Source organism: Paramormyrops kingsleyae, chromosome 13 (assembly GCF_048594095.1).
Source record: "Paramormyrops kingsleyae isolate MSU_618 chromosome 13, PKINGS_0.4, whole genome shotgun sequence".
Classification (NCBI taxonomy): domain Eukaryota; kingdom Metazoa; phylum Chordata; class Actinopteri; order Osteoglossiformes; family Mormyridae; genus Paramormyrops; species Paramormyrops kingsleyae.
This window is the reverse complement of record NC_132809.1, coordinates 14,954,895-14,976,039: the sequence shown is the minus strand read 5'-3', so window position 1 is coordinate 14,976,039 and position 21,145 is coordinate 14,954,895. Positions and strand designations below refer to the sequence as shown.

At 45.5% G+C, this 21,145-nt stretch overlaps 1 protein-coding gene and 1 long non-coding RNA gene across 3 annotated transcripts; both read left to right on the top strand.

The window, feature by feature from the left end:
* The first annotated feature begins 5,520 nt into the window (after nucleotides 1-5,520).
* On the top strand, nucleotides 5,521-15,984 carry crabp1a (cellular retinoic acid binding protein 1a). The gene is made up of 4 exons (XM_023822786.2): nucleotides 5,521-5,717; nucleotides 7,184-7,362; nucleotides 12,173-12,286; nucleotides 15,595-15,984. Exons 1-4 carry the CDS (start codon nucleotides 5,648-5,650, stop codon nucleotides 15,643-15,645), a joined length of 414 nt encoding a protein of 137 aa, XP_023678554.1. The 5' UTR covers nucleotides 5,521-5,647; the 3' UTR covers nucleotides 15,646-15,984.
* Nucleotides 15,985-16,901: 917 nt separating this feature from the next.
* LOC111849691 (uncharacterized) lies at nucleotides 16,902-20,845 on the top strand. 2 transcript variants are annotated; one of them, XR_011982227.1, is made up of 3 exons: nucleotides 16,902-17,121; nucleotides 17,249-17,620; nucleotides 17,842-20,845. It is a non-coding gene; the product is annotated as an uncharacterized lncRNA (long non-coding RNA). The 2 variants fall into 2 exon arrangements; XR_011982226.1 differs by having other exon boundaries at nucleotides 16,902-17,620.
* The last annotated feature ends 300 nt before the right edge of the window (nucleotides 20,846-21,145 follow it).

The following is a 21,145-nucleotide window of genomic DNA, read 5'->3' as shown; positions in this document are numbered from 1 at the left end:
ACAGCGTGGTGGTTTCAGGAGAGGCAATGTTGTTATTTCCGAAATGAGGCTGAAAATAAATGACTTTGGCTGTTGTGTATGATTATGTGAGCATACCAAGTTAGGCGCCACATGTATCACATCCAGGGAAAACGACTACACCTGTTGGGCTATGATTACCAGATTATGAAGGGAAAGGGCAGTTTAAAACACACCCCTGCTGTAGTCTCCCGAAATGTGATGACACCAAAGATAATAGGATGTGGGGCCTTTTAAAAGCTGTGCACAGCACAGACACAGTCCCAAGACTCAAGTAAATCACATTGTTCTTAAGAAGGAGCAACAGTCAGGCCAGGTGAACCAAGCAGAACTAACACAAAAAAAGGTTTCTGAAATTTCTTAATTGCCTGACTGAAGCATACAAATCAGCTTATAGATAAAGTTGGGCACTGCAGAGTATTGTATCAAAGTCACTCAGGGTGAAAGAATGAAATCTGATGCCCTCAGTGGATTCTCTTTTATAGGGCAGATCCTGATGTTTCTGTGTGTGTGTCTCTGTGTGTGAAACATATCGTTTTTGCTGTGCAATGTAAGATAGATGTCCTCCATAATGTGTCATTGATTGAAAGGTAACTAAATCTCCCAGCAACTGTTTCACCCCTTGAAAAAAAGGTGTAGAAATAACAGATTTTGAGTTCCATCTGAATGTGTAAAGGAATGTTTTGAAGCCTTTTAAAATGCCTTCTGAATGTAATGCATTGAAATAATTTTTGTCCCAACCCACTGCCTTGTGCATTACTGAAATATGATTCTTGTGGGTGACTGATATGCCAGTAAAAACATTTTTTTAATTATTAATTTAATTTTATATTGTTAGGTGTGATATACTTAATACTATATTTAAAAAAACATATGAGGATAGTATTAGGAGTTAAAGGCAGTAAAAATTGAAATTGTTTTGTAGAGGTAGCAAAAAATGATGGAATGACAAAAAAGCAAAAAATGAGACACATAGTCTGAGCCTGTGAAAAGTGTAGCCTAAGCAAACAGATTCTTCATAAGTCTGACTTGTTCATGTCATAATAAAGACACGTTGGGAAGTCTAGAAACATCCCTGCAGTTTCTCTGCCAAGCTGAAAACTAGGCCAACATACTGGTTTGAAAAATCCACTCCGCAGTGGGGCTTCAATCCTTCCCGCTCATTCCAGCCAAGCAAATTCACTTGCGGGTCTTCGGCATAAGCAAAATTAAAGTCTCGCCTCAGTTTCTTTTGCCTCACTGCACACGATGAATCAGTTATGCGGAGACATTACTCTGCTGTCTGCCAATTGCACACAGCTGTAATTATAAGCAGCCTATGTGACTGTGACTAAAGTCATTCCCCCTTAGGTTCACCCTCTGTGGCATCCCCATAAAATGCACACAGAGCTGGGAAAATTGCTGTCAAAAATGTGCCTGATAGTTCAATCTACCCCAGATCAGCACAGAGTTAATCGATGTGTCCTGAGGTGACACGAACTCGTGCACACTGCCACAAGAGAAACTGAACACTGTGACTTTAGCTGCCCCATGGCCCTGTGTCATCATAAACAGAAGAAGAGACTTTAAATATTGGCACATGATTGGTCGATGCCCGTCACATGAGTGTAGCACATGGGCAGTACTGTTCCTTCCAGATATGACACATACCAAGACTCACATTTCTTTACACTCTCCTCTCATCATTAAATTCTCCAAAAGCCCCGAAAATCTTTGACGACCTAAGTCTAACATTGTTATTCTCCCTTGTTCTCCTTCCAGTATCGACTCTCAAAAAACAAACAATGAAAAGCGCATCCATTGATTAATGGGCCCACCAGTGGGATTTGGGCATCCGTTGGGAATAGCTGGGACCTTCCTACCGGAACCTTTTCAGGGGAGGAGGTGACGGAGTGGAGGTGCCCCATCTGTGCGTGCATTCTTCGCAGTTATTGGGGGACGCTCCCTGAAGACAGTGATAAAGAGCCATCAAAAAAAAACCAATTATGCCCAAGGGGCAGAGAGCATGGAGCCAGGGGAGGTGGGGTAGGGTGGAGATGGGGGTATCAAGGGGGGGCCATGAATAGGAGCTTACTGAGGGCGTGCTGAATGCAGCCTCAGAGTGGCCTTCAGCTGTTTCCAATCCAGAACGAATGCACTCGTCAATAGGGGGGCAGGGGAGTCCATGGGGTCGTCTATTTTTCTTAAGGTGTGTGGACTGTTAGCCTTTCACCAAAACCCCCGAGCACTTTTCTGCTGCGCACAGTGTCTGCTTAACGGTTAACTCTTAAAAGTACCTCCTTAGACGCGAGCTGATGCAGAACAAACACGCCCATTGTTTGCGGCCCTTTCGCGTAGCGGCGGAATGATTCATTAGGTCCGATTCTGCCACGAGGGTCTGCTGTCGCGTTCCTCTGTAGCCCGTGATGAGAAATTGCTCCATGCATTGTTGAATTACCCGAGGAAAGCAGGGCTCCCCCCCCTGGCCTGGGTAATGTGCCCAACTCACCAGTGGTTTCTTCAGCGTTTCATTCTCAAAACAATCGGTTAGTATAATCTGCGTTATTGCACACTCACGGGGCAGATGGGTAACACACTGACATCAGTGTTTTCTTTACCACAGGGCCTGTTATGATGATGGTGATGCCGCTGAGTTCTCATCTTCTCCTTGTTCCGTGTTACTTATACTTACATGCTGTCCCATCAGAAGTCATTGGGTGAGGGAGGATTGTGGGTTAAAATCCCAATGCCAACAAAATCATTATACCAACATTGGTCCCTTGAGCAAGGCCCCAAACCCCACTTGCTCCAGGGACACTGGCTGACCCTGTTCTCTCTAATCCTCACTTGTATGTCGCCTTGGATTTAAGAATCTGCTAAATAAATAAATGTAATATAAAACACACTCAGTGTGCTTTTTCCAGTTAAGATATTGAATCCCAGTTGTTTCCAACCAAAGCACCTCCTGTCAGTATGGTCCTTCAGGCTGGTTCTTCTTACAGTGTTTGAACCGTGGTCACTTTTGTCTCCCGTGAATCTTCCCGGCTGTCTCTCAAGCTACAGTATTCTAGTCATGTCCGTCACTTGGTAAGAAAGAACCGTGCATTTCAAGCGCTACTGTCAAATGGCTGTGATTCACCGTAAAGCAGAATCTAGACGGACATTGTTTAGAGAGGCCTCCCTTGTAGAGGAGAATGTGCCGGACTCCAGCACTCGTAGCACATACGTCACGAGAGGGAATGGCCCCAAGCCCTAGCCCCCCTGGGACCTTTGTCATTTCCATCACAATCACTCAAAAATACCGGTTTCGCCAGTTAATCAATGTATCATCTTAAAGTAATCAGGAATGCCTGGTATTTTCACAAACGGGGCCCTGATCAATACCACTATAACAATGATCAACAGAAGCATGACCTTAATCATTTTCTGCTAATGGTGCCCACAGGCAGACAATTTCATGTTTAAAACATTTCCACTACAATAACTTGCACCTCTTTTATGGTTTAAACTGGTGGACTAATTTACTTAAATGAAAATGCTATATAAATTTTTCTTTTCCTGGGTTGAATGGTGGCATGATGGTTAGCACTGTTACACAGATGGTTGTGGGTTTGAATGCCCCTTCTGATGTTCATATGTGATTTCCCTGCTTTGTGTGGGCTTCCATCTGCAATCCAAAGACATGCTGTTAGGCTACCTTGCTTGTGTATGAGCTGTCTAATGTATGCCCCCCCCCCTCAAGAAAGATAAGCAGGTACAGGATTGATATGCATTCTTTTTACTCAAAAATGACATATTTTTTAGTGACGTGACAAATGTGTTCGGTCTCACTCAATATGATAAATATGAGACCTATGAAATGTAGCTGCTTTTCATTTTTGATGAGTATAATTTTCATGTTTTTGTTTGGGCACGTTATATAAAGAAAAACATCTTGAGAAGATTAACAGCTGCAGCCTCCAAAATGGTTCAGATAAAATGGACTTCAGCATGTAAGTGTTCATGAGTTGTTACAGCTCAGTGGAAATTATAATGCAGATGAGTGATAAAGGTGGGTGTGGCAGTATGGGAGGAATGGGGGGGTTAAGTGCTTAACCTTTAAAACGTCTGCCCATAATGAGGCCCCATCCTTGTTTGTCTTCTGTGCTTGTGCGTCTCTCAGCATACTTACGTTTGTGTGTGAGTATGTGCGCGTGTGAGTAATTCACGTCGTTTAGTGTGATTTGACTTGGCAGGCCCTCATTGCCTCTAGAGCAGAGTTTCCCAATCCATTCCTCGGGGACCCAGAGTCGGTCCACATTTTAATTCCCTCCAAGCTCCCTACCAGACAGTCCACATTTTTGCTGCATACTGGGAGCTGGGAGGGAGCAAAAACATGGACTGTCTGTAGGTCCTCGAGAACCGGACTAGGAAACATTGCTCTAGTGGACTGCACGTGCTGTCCATCCAAGGCTGATTGTCTGGCTGTGCATACCTGTGCAAGTGCATTGCAGTGGCTTGTGCCTCTCTGTACTCCTGACCTTAGTGTCCTGGCTCCTGGTAGCCTCTGTTCCAGGGGAGACATCAGGAAGGTGTTTACAAAGCGCCACTTACATCACAGGTTTGGCTGAGCCCTGCACGGACTGCCCTTCCACACCGTCAGGGGGCTTGTCCGCCAGTGCTAGCGTGCAGTGTGGTGCAGGGCAGAGCCAGTGAGGTAAACACCCAAACGCAGCTGGAGGGATGCGGACCGCGGGCGACCCTGTGGCCTCTGCAGATGGCGCTCTCGCTCACAACTGACTCTTCTGGCAGCGTCGCTTCACAATACTGGCACTGGGTTCAGCCTCGGTCACACAACACCAAATTTAACCCGGGTACCCTAGAGAGGGGACCTCCAAGGGGTTCCCCTTGAGTGCCAGTGAGAATGACGAGCCTCTGGGATGTCAGAGGACCACATAAGGACTTGGCCACAGACGTGTATGGAGCTCTGGAGGATGCATACGGCCAATATCTTGCTGTGGGATAGAGGTCCCTGGTTCTTCACTGACTCCAAAAAGTCAGTGACGATGCAGTTCAGGTAAACCCAGGGGAACTGGCTGCCCATTAACCTTAGATAAAATACTGCTGTAGCAAAGAAAAAAGATTAATGAAATGTTTTCTTATAAATGAGGGAACAGAGAGAAACTGCAGGACACAGATCAGAGGATAGTGCTTGCCTTTAATTCTAATCGTGGGAGAGAAAAATGACAAGAATAAATACTTTCAAAATCTGTAGACGATGGCAGACAGGGAGAGTTAATGTTGGAAACTGGGAGTAGGGATGCTGGGGGGGGGGGCGGGGGGGGGAGTGCCTTTGCTTCTGTTAACACGGCCTTGGAGGGATAATGGGCTAGGTCTCCCGGGGGACGGGAAGTTTGGGATGTGGAGGGAAGACGCTCGCTGTAACTAGTGGCACAGAAAGAGGTGGAAGCAGTGGGGGAGGCAGGGGGCGGGAGAGGGTAAGAGGCGTGCTGTGAGCGAGATACAAGAGAGGGAGAGAGGAGGTGAGAGAGAAAGAGAGGGAGAGAGAGAGAGAGAGAGAAAGGAGACAGATCGCAAGAGAGCAGAGAGCAGAGAGGAGAGCACCAAGCACCAGGAGGCCAGGCCTTCTACGCACACAAACTCCGAGAAAATGCCCAACTTCGCCGGCACTTGGAAGATGAAGAGCAGCGAGAATTTCGACGAGCTCCTGAAGGCGCTCGGTGAGTCCTCTGCGTCCGTTCCCTTTGCGCCGTTTTGGGGTGTCCACACAGCAGTCTGGCCGGACCCTCACGCACCCCTGGGGTCTCTCCTCCCACACCCAGAGATGTCCCCCCCCCCCCTTTATCCAGCAGCAGGGACAGCAGGATCATCTGCAGGTGGCTGAGAGGGGACCAAGAATCCCAAATAAACAGACGTGATATTGTTAAAAAAAAAAAAAGTGGGGGCACTGTTTTTATCTGTTAAATATTAAACTGAGGCGTATGCATAAGTGGGGTCTGACTCCTGCTGCCAGATGGACAGATTGTATCTTGTCCTTTGTTATCTCCTCCTCTCTTCTTCCTCTGTATGGGGTGTACCGGCAGATTTTTCTGAACCCCAGCCGTCGCGTGGGGGACCTGCGTTTGTTTCCGCAGTGAGATTTCATGCCTTTCAGGTTGTGCAGTGGCACGGTGGGACTAGCGTCGCGCAAACTGCTCATACAGACTCCTGGCGGTAATTAAATCCAGGTGTTGGGTAAAAAAAAACAAAAAACCAGAAAAGGCAAAAAGGAGAAGCAGCCATCCTCGAACGCTCCAAATTCCTGAGGCAGTTTGATTTCATGCCGATAACCTTTAAAAAGAAGCCATTTACGCTATTATTTATTTGGCTGACACCAATCCCAAATGATTACATCTATGCTTTACCGATTTATACAACTGTTTCTTTTTTTTACTGGTTAAGTATCTGGTTCCCTTTTGGGAGTTGTGCTTCTACTCTTTTGAATCCAGTCCTTTAACAGCTACGCCCTCTGGTGGCTTGAAGCAAGGGTACTGGCAAAAATGACGAGTGGGCCCTCCACCAGAAGCTAGAAAATGGACCCGACTGCAGATCATTTGGCAGATTAATGGCAGTCAGCTCAAGTCTGCTGCCGGCTGGAATGTGAACCATGTGGACTCCCAAGCTACCGCGGCAATTTGGCGGGAAGCTGGAGAGCTGGACAGATAGATGGATGACTGTGTGCCCCAGAAGATCAGCACATTCCCCCTCAACGACACATGACACAGAGCATACCTCGCTATCATCACCCGGTCATTTTGTACCAGTTTCGGTATTATCGGTCCATCAGGGCTGCTCATTCCCTGTTGGTGGGTCATAGAGTCCATACAAGTCCATACACAGATTCATTCAGGGACCCCTGAGGCATTTTATTGTGCTGAAAAAGGATTAGCTGGTCTCAACTCCCAGGCATCAGCTGCTGAGCGGAACCAGTGATCATCTCTGGTGAATTACCCCCTGTAAGGTATCTGGGTAAATGTACATGTTTACATGTTAGTTTTAGGTCCTTGACGAGCCTGGCCTAGCCTGTAACATCTACAGGTGATTTCCCTGTCAGGTCATGCTCCTGTGTTGAAGTGAAGTCTATCTCCTCGTGTAGCCATTTCCAGCCAAAGTGCTGGCTAACCGGGATGCTTCACCGTGCCCTCAGGTGTGAACGCCATGCTGAGGAAAGTGGCCGGGGCAGCGGCCTCTAAACCCCATGTGGAGATCCGGCAGAACGGCGACACTTTCTACATCAAGACCTCCACCACTGTGCGCACTACGGAGATCAACTTCACCGTCGGGGAGGAGTTTGACGAGGAGACGGTAGATGGAAGGAAATGCAAGGTGAGAGGGGGGGCAATGACGCTATCAGAGATGGGGGGGTGACAGGGCCACCTGGTGATTAATCAGTTCTCCTTCCCCGGGATGACTGGGGGATTGTGATTCTGGAATATGATATGGCCGACAGAATGTTTGATGATGCACCATGTGCACCCTGTAATCTGAGGTTCGAGGCAAAACAGAAAGTGAGCAAATGAGAGAGATCGCTGCCACAGGTCATTACACATAGTTGAGTATGATTCACATACATCCAGACAGAAAGAGGAGCTGTAGAAGCACAATAACCTCACTAGAGAGGAGTTTTGTTTTTGCTGCCTTTGATTCCACTTTGAGACCTCTCCCAGGGAGGTACGACAACATGGTCACGTGACTCACTGTGGTGGACAATGAGCAGATCTAGGTCAACCTACATGGCAGGTGGTACTGTATGGAAACAGGAGGAGAGTTTCGCCCATAACAACCTTAGACCCACAACAAACCCAGGCGTGTTATTCCTCAGTTGGAGGGGGTAGCTGCCTCTCCTCATTATGGTTTAGGGAAGCTTCTGCTGATGATAATTAATAATTATTAAATCGTCCTCATGCATAAGAATGACAGTGGCTCTAGTTTTAAAATAGAGGATTGTATTATTCTTTGTAGCAAAATCTTCATAGAAAACAATAGAAAATATGAGTCAGCGACCCATGTTCTGCTTTTTTTTGATAGTCCTTGAAGTTTGTAGGAAGCTCATACATTTTAGATGCCCATCACTGTCTGAGATGTGCAGAGCATGACGAACTAGGAGCTCTTGAAGCTGGGCCCGAAATGGAGACCTGGGATTCTCGTTAGTATAAATCCAACAAAAGTCATTGAAAACCGCTGGGTTTTAGATCAAAGCCCATCAGCTTTGAGCAGCAAAGTCAGTATGAGTCAGATGTTCTGAGAGTAAATGCAAAGTCTGTGCGTGCAGCATAAGCGGCCTATAAACACAATTTTTTACTTTTTTAGTGTAATGTCTTCCCAGCTTGAAAGATTCCCGTCCGATTCTTTGTGTCATTACACCGTTGTCACACCCCGAGAGTCATCACTAGCCTGTGAATCCTGCAGATTTACATATCATCACTCAGTCGACACATTTGAAAATATCATTTGATGTCACTTAATGTAAGTTCTCCTTGCAGCCCTGTTTCCAGTAAGGGTCTCACCATCGCTCTAGCTGTGCAAATGAAGCCCCTTCATTTTTAAACTGGTTTTTAAGCTTTTATACCGGTCTTGGAGATATACGGCTGTGTGATATCAGCCGCCGTCTTTATATGGATCTGAAATCATGCTAATTCATGGGAAAGATGCACTTTGGCTGTGTTTTCTGAGGACATTCTTACCTCTCCAGTATGTTTTGGTGAGAGTTATGGCGGAAAGTTCAATAATGGATTAACAGGAACATACATAATTATACAGATGCCACTAAACAGCTTTGGAATGAAGATGTTTACTGGAATTGTCAAGCCTCACGGTTAACTTTTCAAAGCTGAGAAGAACAGTAGAAAATTGAAAAGGCTAATCACCTTCCACCTGACCACGATTTTCCTTAATCACGAAGCAGCTAACCAACATTTGTAATGGAAGAAGTGACATCATATTCAACTGCTTATTGGAGACTTTTGTCCAAAGTGCCTCGGTTTGTACCCATTTATATGGCTGGATGTTTCGCTGGAGAGCTTCCCGTCTCCTGGGACTCGAACTAGCGGCGTTCAGGTTACAAGCCCATATTAACCACGATGATGCACCACTGCCCTAAATCCTACGGCACTGAATTCAGGGACTTCATAATTACGAGGCTCTACTCACCCGCCTCTCTTCCCAGAAGCCCTTGGGTGTTCGTTCTGTGCAGGAATCTTAAGCGCTGTATCGTCATGAGTCTCACAAAGCGTCTGACCGTCCAGCCTGGAATTTAAATCACCCTACGGCTGCCTGCGTTCTAATGACACGTCAGGAGAACGTTTCATCCATGCTCCACTTCTCTCCGTCTGAGATCATGTGAAAATTAGGGTGAAACTTGACCTAATTTGAAAAAGTCCAAGGAAAATAGTGTTGGTGTCTCTGTCCTCCGGCTGGTGTCAGCAGATATCTATGATCAGAAAGTATTTTGTATGTGTTGTTACATAGGACTGGTATATAATACTGGTATCTGTGATCATTATGTTGGTTACCTTCATCTACTAAAGGCTGATGGTTATCTCTGAGTAGTGAGGAAAAATGTCTGTGGTCCAATGACACCAGTATATCCAGGACTGGTGTCTGTGGTATCTGTCATCACCAGTGCTCGGTACCTGTAGCTGCTGTTTTTTTTTCCAGTGACTACCAGCCTCAGAGTGAACAGGGGGGATTACCAGTTGCAACCGAAAGACAATGCCTTGTTAACTCTGGGAAGAGGTTATAATTTCTGCTCAGTTTTCAGGCTTCAGAGAATAGGATTTGGGGTGGGGGGGGGGGGTTGTCTCTCTTAAAGATTCTTTCATGGTAATTATACACTGATGCTGATTACCAGCTTGCCGCAGGAGTGGAAACAAGACATCCACATACCAGCTGGGTTCAGGTTTTTACCAGGGACCTGCCCTTCTGCTAACTACATAGAAGAATGAAGGGGGGGGGGGCAAGGTCTGCAATAAGACACCGGTCCTGCTTCAAATCTGGAAATGCATTTGAAGTTGGACGCCCGTACGAACAACAGCAGAAAATGCGGCGGCGGTATGAGTGTTAGCCGCAGTGCCTTTCTTCTGAGCCCAGCCGGATGCATCCTGCCACGACACAACGCGAAAAGGCCTTTGACAAATTGGGAAGCCTCGCCGGGCCTGTTGCTATGGTGACAGTCTTCAACATTGCCCACCTACAGCAGTGGCATGGGAGGGAGACAGTGGAGCAAGATGTGTTACGGAGGACAGAGATTTTGTAGAATTGTGTGGCCAGCATTAACCCCTCACCAGTACAATAATAACAATAACAGCAACAAAACAATAAAAAAATGAACAATGCAACAACAACAACAATAATAATAATAATAATAATAGGCTGGTTCCTGCATATAACAAACGGATATGGATGGATGGAAAATAGGCTGATATATTGTAGCCTCGTGTCCCATGCTGTCTCAACTCAGTGTCGGTCCCCCCCCCCAAGTGGATAGAAGATGGATGGACCTTAACACAACATAAAAATAACAACAAAGGAATAACCACAGCAGAACAAAAAGGTTAATTTGCATTCTGTCCCTTGTCACCATGGCTATAGCAAACCTTACAGTCAAGGACATTTTTTCAAGGTTTGCCGTGTGTCTGAGACATATGTTCACAAACGGATGACGGCATTCTCTGCCGCGACGGCAAATACGGCTGCAGTACACATGGACATTGAATTATAGCTCTTTTATATAGAATTCAACTACCTAATAAGCCATGGGCCTGTATTTCCTGACACGAAGAGTGTCTTTCTTGTCCTATTTAACCCTCTTTCATCCAGTCCAGTCTTCCACATAAATAGCTGAGGCAGACAACTCGTTTTATCGATCAAAGCAGGAAGGTGGTGTATGTTTCAGCCCATGGGCCCGTTTGACGACATAGAAAAGGCTAAAGCGAAGTAGCATACATCCCTGTAGAGAAACAGGTGAAGTGAGGTAAGGGCACCAGCTCATCCTGTCACCCGGCCTCAGAACACATAAGGCAGGCAGAAGCTGCCTAATGTACGTCTGACCTTTGACAGCTAAGCTGTGGCACACTGATTTGAAGTTCTCTTTCCCTTTCACCTGTTTTTGAGTGAATAAGTTACGCTCAGAAGGACAATCCTTTACAACCCATCAAGTTTGCCAATAGCCAAATTTCATGACCTGAGCAGTGAGATAATCTTCCCATTGGAATCAGTGACATTTCAATTCATAATGAAAACCCTACATAAAACCAGATTGGTTTCATAAAGGAAACTAAATCTTTACCCCAGAGCTCGGGTAACAAGTACACATGTGCATAAAACATGTTTTTGTAAGCTTATAGATGGCTATTAAAACAGAAGAAAAATTAGGATCAAAGAAATTAAAGTAGATTTTTTTGAGCATGATGTTTAATGGTGTTGTGGTTTTCTTCAGCAATGCAATTTTAGTTAAAGAATTCAATCTCTAAGCACTCCATGCAGTCATTCTTGTCAAAATGAAATAATGTCTGAGAAACAATGTACTACTACCATCATAATAAGATAATTTATCCCCGGGGTACTGTTGGGCTTTGCGTTGTTAACTATAGTTGTATTTGGCTGACATCTTCCAATAGGTTGCTGAGTTTGAGAACTTAATTCACAAGCCCTCTGTTTTCCCACTCATTTTAGCTATTATCCGAGTCATTATTCTTGGCATACAAATGCCATTAATCCACCCATTCACTAAAAATGTTATTAAATCAAATGTGTGGAGAATGGTTGACCTTTGAACGTGAAGAAGTTTTGGGGGAGGACTTCTCTGTATAAGACAGGAAGACCTACTGAGATCCAGATTAATCAAGTCACCTGGATACCCAAGGGCCATCTTTTAAATTATATAGAGAGAGTTTATCTCATTTTGTCTGTGGTTTATGGGAAAGGATTTGGTTAGGCTATATAAAAACAATGGATTGTTCAAGGAGACTGATACGAATTAATAACAACCTCAAAGATAATGCGACAGACGGCTGTGGCTTGAGTGAACGGAAAGAAAGTGTTTGTGTGCTAGATCTCTCCTTCCATTTTATGAGAATGCCCCCCAGGCAGAAAATTTTCTTGCCCTATCTAACCCCTGTTTTGATCTCATCTCCAGAGTCTGCCCATCTGGGAGACCGAGAACAAGATCTACTGTAAGCAGACACTAATAGATGGGAACGGCCCCAAGACATACTGGAGCAGAGAGTTGAAGGGCGATGAGCTGATCCTAGTGAGTAACACCTACACAGGCCTGCAACCTCCACACACCAGTCACATGCTAATGTACCCGCTGTCAAGTACTTTCAAAGAATCACTTTGATAAGTGATTATTTTTTTATGAAACAATTTCTCGACATCATCAACACAGTCTGAAAATTTTAGGAGTCAGGCTTAAATTCAGCAGAAGACTTTGTCGTATCTGCAATCGGCTCTCAATTAAAATATGGCTCAAAGGGCTTCCTACAAAAAAGAATGTTTATCAGGAGTGGGAGAACCATGCTGCCCATTCAAGTGACTGAAATAAGCAGGCACACCATTTTATCACCGGCACCAAAGTCTCTGTTCTACCATTACTGATTTCCTGCAGCATAAATAAGAACTTTGTAGGTGGTGGGACACATCTGTGTGAATTATAGGCCAGATGCATGGAACGATAAAATGTGGAGGCCATTTTATTAGTGTCAAGGAATGTCCTCTAGGAATGTCTTAGAAATCCCGCTGAGAAATAAAGATGTTTATAGAAATGAAGATCTATAAACAAAGCATTAGTGAATGAGAGTCCTCTGGGCGGTGAGGGTCATGAGCAGGGGCACTCTAGCTCACGTTTAATTTCTTCGTAAATAGCACTTCTTACAAAGTAATGGCAGCAGCTGTGGCTTTCTTGGACCGGAGCCAACTCCTTTCTGGTTAATGTTCTATTCAATCTACAGCTATACGACCCACTCTAGGCTGTAAACAGACATGAAATGCTACACCGCTCAAATGGAGGGGCAGCAGAGGGGACAAACAGTGCCTATGGCAAACGGTTCAAAACTGTGTCAGACGCAATACTTGCACATATTCACATGAAGTTTGACAGAAATAGTTTCCATCTGACGAACCAGGTACCTTGAACTTGATAGACTTGTTAAATGGATCATAAGCTGTAAAACAATTATTTCATGTTCAACTTCAGACCAGGTAAACACCTGCTGTATTTACCAGAGAACCAGACCAGCAGCCTACAGCTCTCTCACATTCATGCACTGGAGAGCAAATCCATGCAAATCCTCTTAAGAATAAAAAGCCATGAGCCAAAGTAACCCCTAAGGCAGCCGGGAGGTGATCAAGCACATCTGTATGCTCTGGGTCAGTGTCCTTATCTATTTTTGGATCATAATCCTCAGAGAGTGATAAAGGCTTCAGACTCGTAAACGCTCACCAGCCTACTGGTGCCACTAACAGCTGTTCGTTTCACATTGCCAACGTTACTGGTTTTCAGCTTTGAGCAACTAAAAAAAAGCAGCTCTGTTCCTGATTGTCACCTGGAGAAGCCAGACAGACCACCAGCCATTACTGCTACCAGATCTCAGATCTTAAAAACTCATTACTGCGGATCAGACGTGTGCCCATTTTCCTTCAGATTCTTGCAGGATGACATGAAAAGCGATGCAATAGCCACGCTTAGTGGAAATGATATGCTGTGCTGACAAAGACATCAGCCTCGATGCTGGCGGACCCCCTGTGACGGCACCATAACATTCCTTCTCTGTCGATAAGGAATACAGATTAGAAAGAAATGGGCTGTTTGATCGGCTCCCCAACTCACTGGACTCTTCTTAGACTTGAGTGAATAGGAATGAACGGCCACTTCTTCAAGACGTTCAGGTGGGCCGCCGTTAAGGCCGACAGCGTTCCCTGCTGTCTCCTCAGGCGCTGGACTCATCCAGGGCTGCTTCGGTGATGAAGGCTATGTAACGGACCTGATCCCCCATTGAGTTTTCAATCCTCTGCTTGACTGACATTCTTCTTCCCGATGCCAGGTGTTCAACACTGGCTCTCAATTAGCATCCATCACCGGGGATACTCTGACTCACGAGTCATACCTTAACCTCGTATCATCTGGGATTTTTGACCTGCCTGGACACAGCGGTAAAGGCAGGGTTAGAAATCTGTACCCATGCCCAGAAGGTTGATAGTTTAAATCCCAGAGTTGGCAGGGTAACACTGTTTGGTCCGCGAGTGACATCCCTAACCCCAAATACTACTCTTCACTCTTACCTTTATGTCTGCATTGCATAGAAGAGCAAGTAAGGTTACGTAGAAACAATTTATATCTACTTCTGCTTGTAGAAATGACAAATAAAAGTATCCTATCTTAGATCTATCCTCTCTGGGCTGTGGACACTTGGCCTGCCGCTTTGACCTGCCGTATGGCTCCTTGGCCCTCCCAGTCTTTCAGATGCACGTCACAGATGCTCCCCAGCGCCGTGCCGGCTTCTCAGTCCCTCCCCAAATGGCAGCGACTCCCTGCTCCACGGAGACAGGGTCAGGGCGGGGAGGGGGCATTCTGCTGGCTGGTGCCCTGCCTCTCCATCCCCGTCCCTCGCCCGTCACATGGAAGCTACAGCTATTCTTCTCTTTAAGGTCATCTCCCAGTAGAAACAAACGTGCAGGAGTCAAGGAAACCGCCTGGTGAACTCTCATAAACAGGCCTCTAAATATACCCGAGTCCCTAAGCTTGTTTCTGCCTGGTCACACTTGAAAAACCTTCACAACCCCCATAAGGTTTGCTAAACACTTAACTCAAAAAAGGTGTCCGCTCTCTCCCTAGCCAAGCGGCGATTGCACAGTCCCACTGATGATTAGTTGGACTAAACTAGAAGAGAAGACGCCGGCATGTTTCATACATTGAAAAAAAGACTCATATCTGAAAATCAAAATATCGTGAAAGAGCTGGATGAGGGAAATGTCCAATTTGGTAGCTGGGCTCGAACTCGACTTTAGATCTACCCAGCTTGACGCTTCCATAGACAGACATTAGCCAATAGAGACCCCCGGCTGAAATTGGCTTATTCTTTCCCAGTTGAAGGACTGACAGTAGAGAGGTACTCAGATCATACATTCAGCTTCTACACATAACAATATAAGGGGCAGCACAAGGCAAACAGGCAGAGAATATGAATATACAGCATCATTTAAAGAAAATGCACAGGCTGACATATAACAACCATGTCCTTGGAACCAAGAATTCAAAGTACGACAAGTAAAGCTTTATGCTCTTGATCAATTAGCAATTTCATGCATCACTGGCAGAGGTGGGTAGTTCAGGTCTAGAAAATAAAAATCCAGAACAATATTTTATTTCAAACAACCAGTTGAGTTCTCTGTGACTCTTTGCTGAACTGGCTGGTTGAAACAAAATCTTGGTCTGGACTTTTACTCTCTGGCCCTGAACTAGCCGCCTCTGACCACCGGGACATCCTGAGGCATCCTGTGATGTAAATGCTTTTCTCGCCATCTTGGTGATGGTGCTCAGACATCCCTCTCTTGATGCAGATCTTTGGGGCCGACGATGTCGTCTGCACACGGATTTACATGCGGGAGTGAAGGCACATGAGGGAGGGGCCTCCTCGTGGGACGCGGGCGGGGGCATCGCCGCCCAGCTGTGTGCACCTGCCACCCCCCCCCCCCCCCCCCCCCACCTCCCCACTTCTTCCTCCTCCCTCTCCCTCCACCCAAAAACACAATCTTTTCCCGAGGCTGCATGCAAGCATCCAAAAAGCGCACCACCACCCAGCCTGCTGTTGTGACTGTGACTTTCAGTGTAAGCCTCCATTCCTGTCACCCGCAAATACCCCCCCCCCCCCAATACGAAGCCTGTCCTTTTTCTATGTTAGATTGCTGTTGTTTGTCAGTATTGAGAGTAATAAAACAGGAATCCAATGGTCCCGGCTGCAGTGTGGTTATTAATGCCCCTTTTCCTCGCCTCTCACTCGTAATCCTCCTCGTCGCGAGGGAGTGTGGCAGACGGCACAGAAACAATGTCGTCCCGCGGCCATCGCCAAGGCCCGGGATCTGCGGGGCGTGCGGCCAGCCGTCCCGTGGTGCGTCCCGGCACCGCCATCTCCTCGTAAATCAGCAGTGTCATCCGCTGATACAGACATCTGGCCACGGCTCCAAAAGGCTGGTGCTAGGGGGGACGTGGGGCGGGGGGTTTGGGGGGGGGGGGGGGGGTGTATGTGCTTGACAAATCACAACGACGGCACATTGGTGAGCCGATAATATGCCTGTCCCACAACACATGATGGATATGTCATAACCCCCACCCCCCCACCCACCCAAACTAAGCCATGAGGAAACCCCGCAGAGCAGCCCTAACAAGACTCAGCTTCCCAGGCTAACGTTGTTAGCATGCTTCTGAGGTTCTATGTTGCCGGGCTCTTTGTCTGAAAAGAGCGGGGGGTACAACCCCCCCCCCCCGCCGCCCCCCTTTGCTGTCCCCCCAGCTCAGTGCAGTGAGGGAGGATTCCAGACGCTCCCACAGGAGATGGGACCCCCCCGCGCCCTCCCAACACTCCAGGCAGCAAGCTTCAGAATGAGAGATAAGCTCACCAATGAGAATGCAGTTTGGTCGCCTTTTCTCCAACCCCCCCGATAGGCCCCAGCGCTGCGGCTGATTTCCCTGCTCCCCACAGCCTGTTCTTTGCATTTCTGAGAGTCTGCTCTCCTGACACACACATCAAAGTCTGCGAGGTGGACGTCTTCTCTCCGTGTTAAACTACAGACCCAGTATACACGCAAGATTTGAAGTACCAGTAATGTAATTTGTGACAGATTTTTTTGTGTATAAAGAAATCCACCCATCTTCGGCTTATTCTAGACACAGTCATGGTTATATAAAGAACTACTTGTATATTTAACTTGTATATTTAATACACAAATAGAAGCACAAGAATGTAATTACCATGTCTACATAATCAGCATAAAAGTGTTTCATCTGATACTCTTTTCTTGCAGATGTTTCATGTCTTGGGGATTACAGCATACCGCGCTAATTATGTTACTGAAAAATACAGAGAGTGGGTAATTATGTTTACAGAATCTAATGTGTCTAAGTTAATCTGATGTTAAACTGTTAACCAAAAAGTTGTTAAGTCAGAGTGTGTGAGTGTCTTGCGTGACTAAACTCCCTTTTCACTGACTCGCTCAGCCATGAGGGGTGTCTGTGTGACAGTGACCTAGCTGTGGGTGACAGAGGAGGACCAATACAGCCACTGTGGGTGACAGAGGAGGATCAATACAGCCAGTGGGTGACAGAGGAGGATCAATACAGCCAGTGGGTGACAGAGGAGGACCAATACAGCCACTGTGGGTGACAGAGGAGGACCAATACAGCCACTGTGGGTGACAGAGGAGGACCAATACAGCCAGTGGGTGACAGAGGAGGACCAATACAGCCAGTGGGTGACAGAGGAGGACCAATACAGCCAGTGGGTGACAGAGGAGGACCAATACAGCCACTGTGGGTGACAGAGGAGGACCAATACAGCCAGTGGGTGACAGAGGAGGACCAATACAGCCAGTGGGTGACAGTCACCATGATTCTGTAATGATGCCTTCATTTCGTTAACATGAAAAAGCACTCTGCCATGTCTCGACTTACACAGATGTCCAGCGGATTCTGATTGGCTTAGCCGCCAAATAATGTGTTTGCACCAAAGTATAGATGTAAGCTAATGTGTTAAGTCCGCACTGAGTGTTTGTTACGGTTTTACAGCCCCTCTCTGCTATGTCTTTTTGCAGGTTGCATTCAAGATGTTATCAGAGAGGTCATAAATATCAGTAATGGAACCCAGTGATCAGGTGTTCCATCCAACAAGGAGAACTCAGCTGGAGGGAGCGGATGTGTGTGCAGAATAGCTGTATCGTTACGTCACGCACCGAGAGAGAGGAACCCAGACCAAAGGCACAACTGCAGTTCTGGGGACTTCAGGCTTGCTGTGCAGTTCTGGGATTGTCGCTCTAACCAGGTGTGATAAGCAGCCTCAAGTCACCTGCATTTATACCACAGATATAAGGCATGATTCTGCAACCCAACTTCCAAAAAAGTTGGGATGCTGGGTAAAATGTGAATAAAAACAGAATGCAATGATTTGCAAATCGTATAAAACCATATTTAATTGAAAATAGAACGAAGACAACATGCCAAATGCTGTATCTGAGAAATGTTATCTTTTTATGTCAAATATAAGCTCAATTTGAATTTGATGCCAGCAACACGTTTAGAAAATGCTGGGACAATGGCATGTTTACCATGGTGCTGCGTCACCTCCTCTTCTAACAACAATATGTAAATGTTTGGGGACTGAGGAGACCAGTTGCTGGGGTTTTGAAGGTGAAATGTTGTCCCATTCTTGCCTGATATAGGCTTTGAACTGCTCAACAGTTCTGGGTCTCTTTTGTCATATTTTTTGTTTCATGACGCACCAAATGTTTTCAATGGGTGACAGGTCTGGACTGCAGGCAGGCCAGTCTAGCACCCAGACTCCGACTATGGAGCCATGCTGTTGTAATACTTGCAGAATGTGTTTTGGCATCGTCTTGCTGAAATATACAAGGCCTTCTTTGAAAAAGATGGATGGCAGCACATGACACTCAAACATTTTTGGAACAAATGTTTTTATAAAATGAATCTAAACTTGGTACATTTCTGGCTTTTGTAGTGTGTACCTGACAAATTAACGAGTTCTGCAAGTATTGGCAGTGTTCACATTTTATGAATTTTACAATGGCAGACAGCAGACTGCAAGGCAGATATGGGCATCCTAGTTCAACTTCCTAAAAGAACATTACTGTTGTTTCTGGCTCTATACATTTCTCTAGACTCCAGGCAGTCTTCTCAGTATGTCCATGATACCATATAGACAGATTCCCTCCCCTAACATCAGTACTGTATACGGCTAGGTCCAAAAAAGATACAGACCTTACTACACTTTCAAGAGTCTTTACCTTGACCTGAAGGTAATCGTAGGCCAGTGTTTGCCTTAGTCAAGTAAGAAATGGTTAATCAACATCTTTTCTTTTCTTTCGCTCTGCTCAAAATCAGTCGCAGTTATGCGATTGTGCTATCCCAGCAAAATTAAATTAAAAACTAAACGGCCCATTACCCTCGCTTTCAGATGCATCATAACTCACCCTGCAATGTCAGTCCCTCCAAGGCCCTTTGGGGTTCTGCATGTCCAACTTTCCAAAACATTTCCTTAATGTGATTCCTCAGAAAACCAAACTGACAGCCCAAATGAGATGACTATACTAACAGCAATCATTGAATGGGGAAGTCTTACATACCACACAGCTGCTATATATTACAGACTTTATTTGCCCAGAATGGTGACACTAGCATTCAGCAGTGGTTTCATCTCTTCAAGATCCCAGCTACCACCACCCATGGGCCCAGAGTTCCTTAAACTGGTGTAAACTGATGTGGGTCACAATTCCCTTTCAGTACTGGGAGGTGTTTCCCTGCAGCACAGCCATAATCACACCTCTTGAACTTCCAGAAGCCATGTGAATATCCTGTGCAGCGGGAAGATCCAGGAAACAGAGAGGGCCTCTTCAAATACAGCGCTCCCATGTTGTAGCTTAGCAGCTATAGAAGATCTCGCATTCAGGGCTCCAGAGAACTTCCATTGGGAGCTGGTGATGATGAGCGATGGGGAATTTGAGGGATGAGAGTGCTTGTATCCAGAAAACGACAAACAAAAATCATGTGATGTGACTTTGGGATGAGGGACCTGAGATCCACCTTAATAAGATGCAACTGCCTCAGATAGTTAAATGCAGCCCACAGCCCCATGGGAAACGAAACGCAACAGATGTCTTAAGCCCAGTCTGAACCCCACAGAGACCATGAAAACAAGAGGCTATTTTCCTTAATGAGCAAAAGATTGTTTTTTTTTTCCAGCTCTCTGGAACTACTTTCCAATGTGGCAGTGGAATGCCGTTATTGTCAGTACAAGTCCCGCCCATTGTCCAGCTAATTCCAAAAGAATGGTCCATCAAGAAACCTTCAGAACTATTTTTATAGGTATTGAAAAACGCTGTAATTGTAGGCACCACTATAAAAATAAAATATGAATGTTTTTCTCACTTGTGAAATGTGAACTGATATGCTCATCAAAAACCGTTAAGATGACAGAACACAGATGGCTTGGAGGAGAGAGAAGGGGCTTTTATTACCTTTGAATGCTTTGAAAGCCTTTGCAGGGTAATCCTTCTGCTCTTTTCCTATCATTTACTCAGCTTTTAGTGTCATGTTATGATTAAGTTCTCAGACAGACATTTGCCGTCCCGACAGAGTCGAGTTGCTGCTTACTCCAGCCTCCTAGCAATTTGAATGTTTTCCAAGGATGCAAAATAAACGAACCGAGCAGAACTGGGTGGGGTCACACATGAGGTCAGACATTTTCTGGCACATAAATGATCCCTTGAATTTCTATACCTTGTCTCCTTCCCTGGAATGGTGGGGTGGTTTATTTAAAAAACAGCAGTGGACTCGGCAATCTTTCAGAAAAAGACGGCTTCATCCTGAAGACTGAGCGTACTGTCATCATGTATTCATGTGGATGCTGAAACCAGTTTGGCCTGTTTACACACAGCCATGCTGACATAGTCTTCCTGGTTAGAGTCCCAGGTAGCAGGTTAGTGTAATTCTGATTCTCTCTCCTGTAAAATTGCCTGGCTGTATAAATGTGTAAAAACATACTAAGGAATGGCAGTAAGCAAATACACATTTATGAAAATCAAACAGTGTCATTGTCACTTCTGTGCTGCTCATGAGTTGGATTAAGCATATTTGAGAAATATTTGGTAACACTTAAAGCAGTCATGTATTGAAAGTACATTAAGTATTATAAATATGGCTATAACTATTTATAAAAAGGCATAAGGCATTATAGCCATGTGTATTATGCATTATGTATGCTTTATGAAGCTCTCATCTATAATGCACTATAGATACCTTCATAATGCAGTACACAGCATCCTTAATTCTTATACTGACCATTATAATGTATTATGAAGGTATCTATAGTGCATTATAGATGAG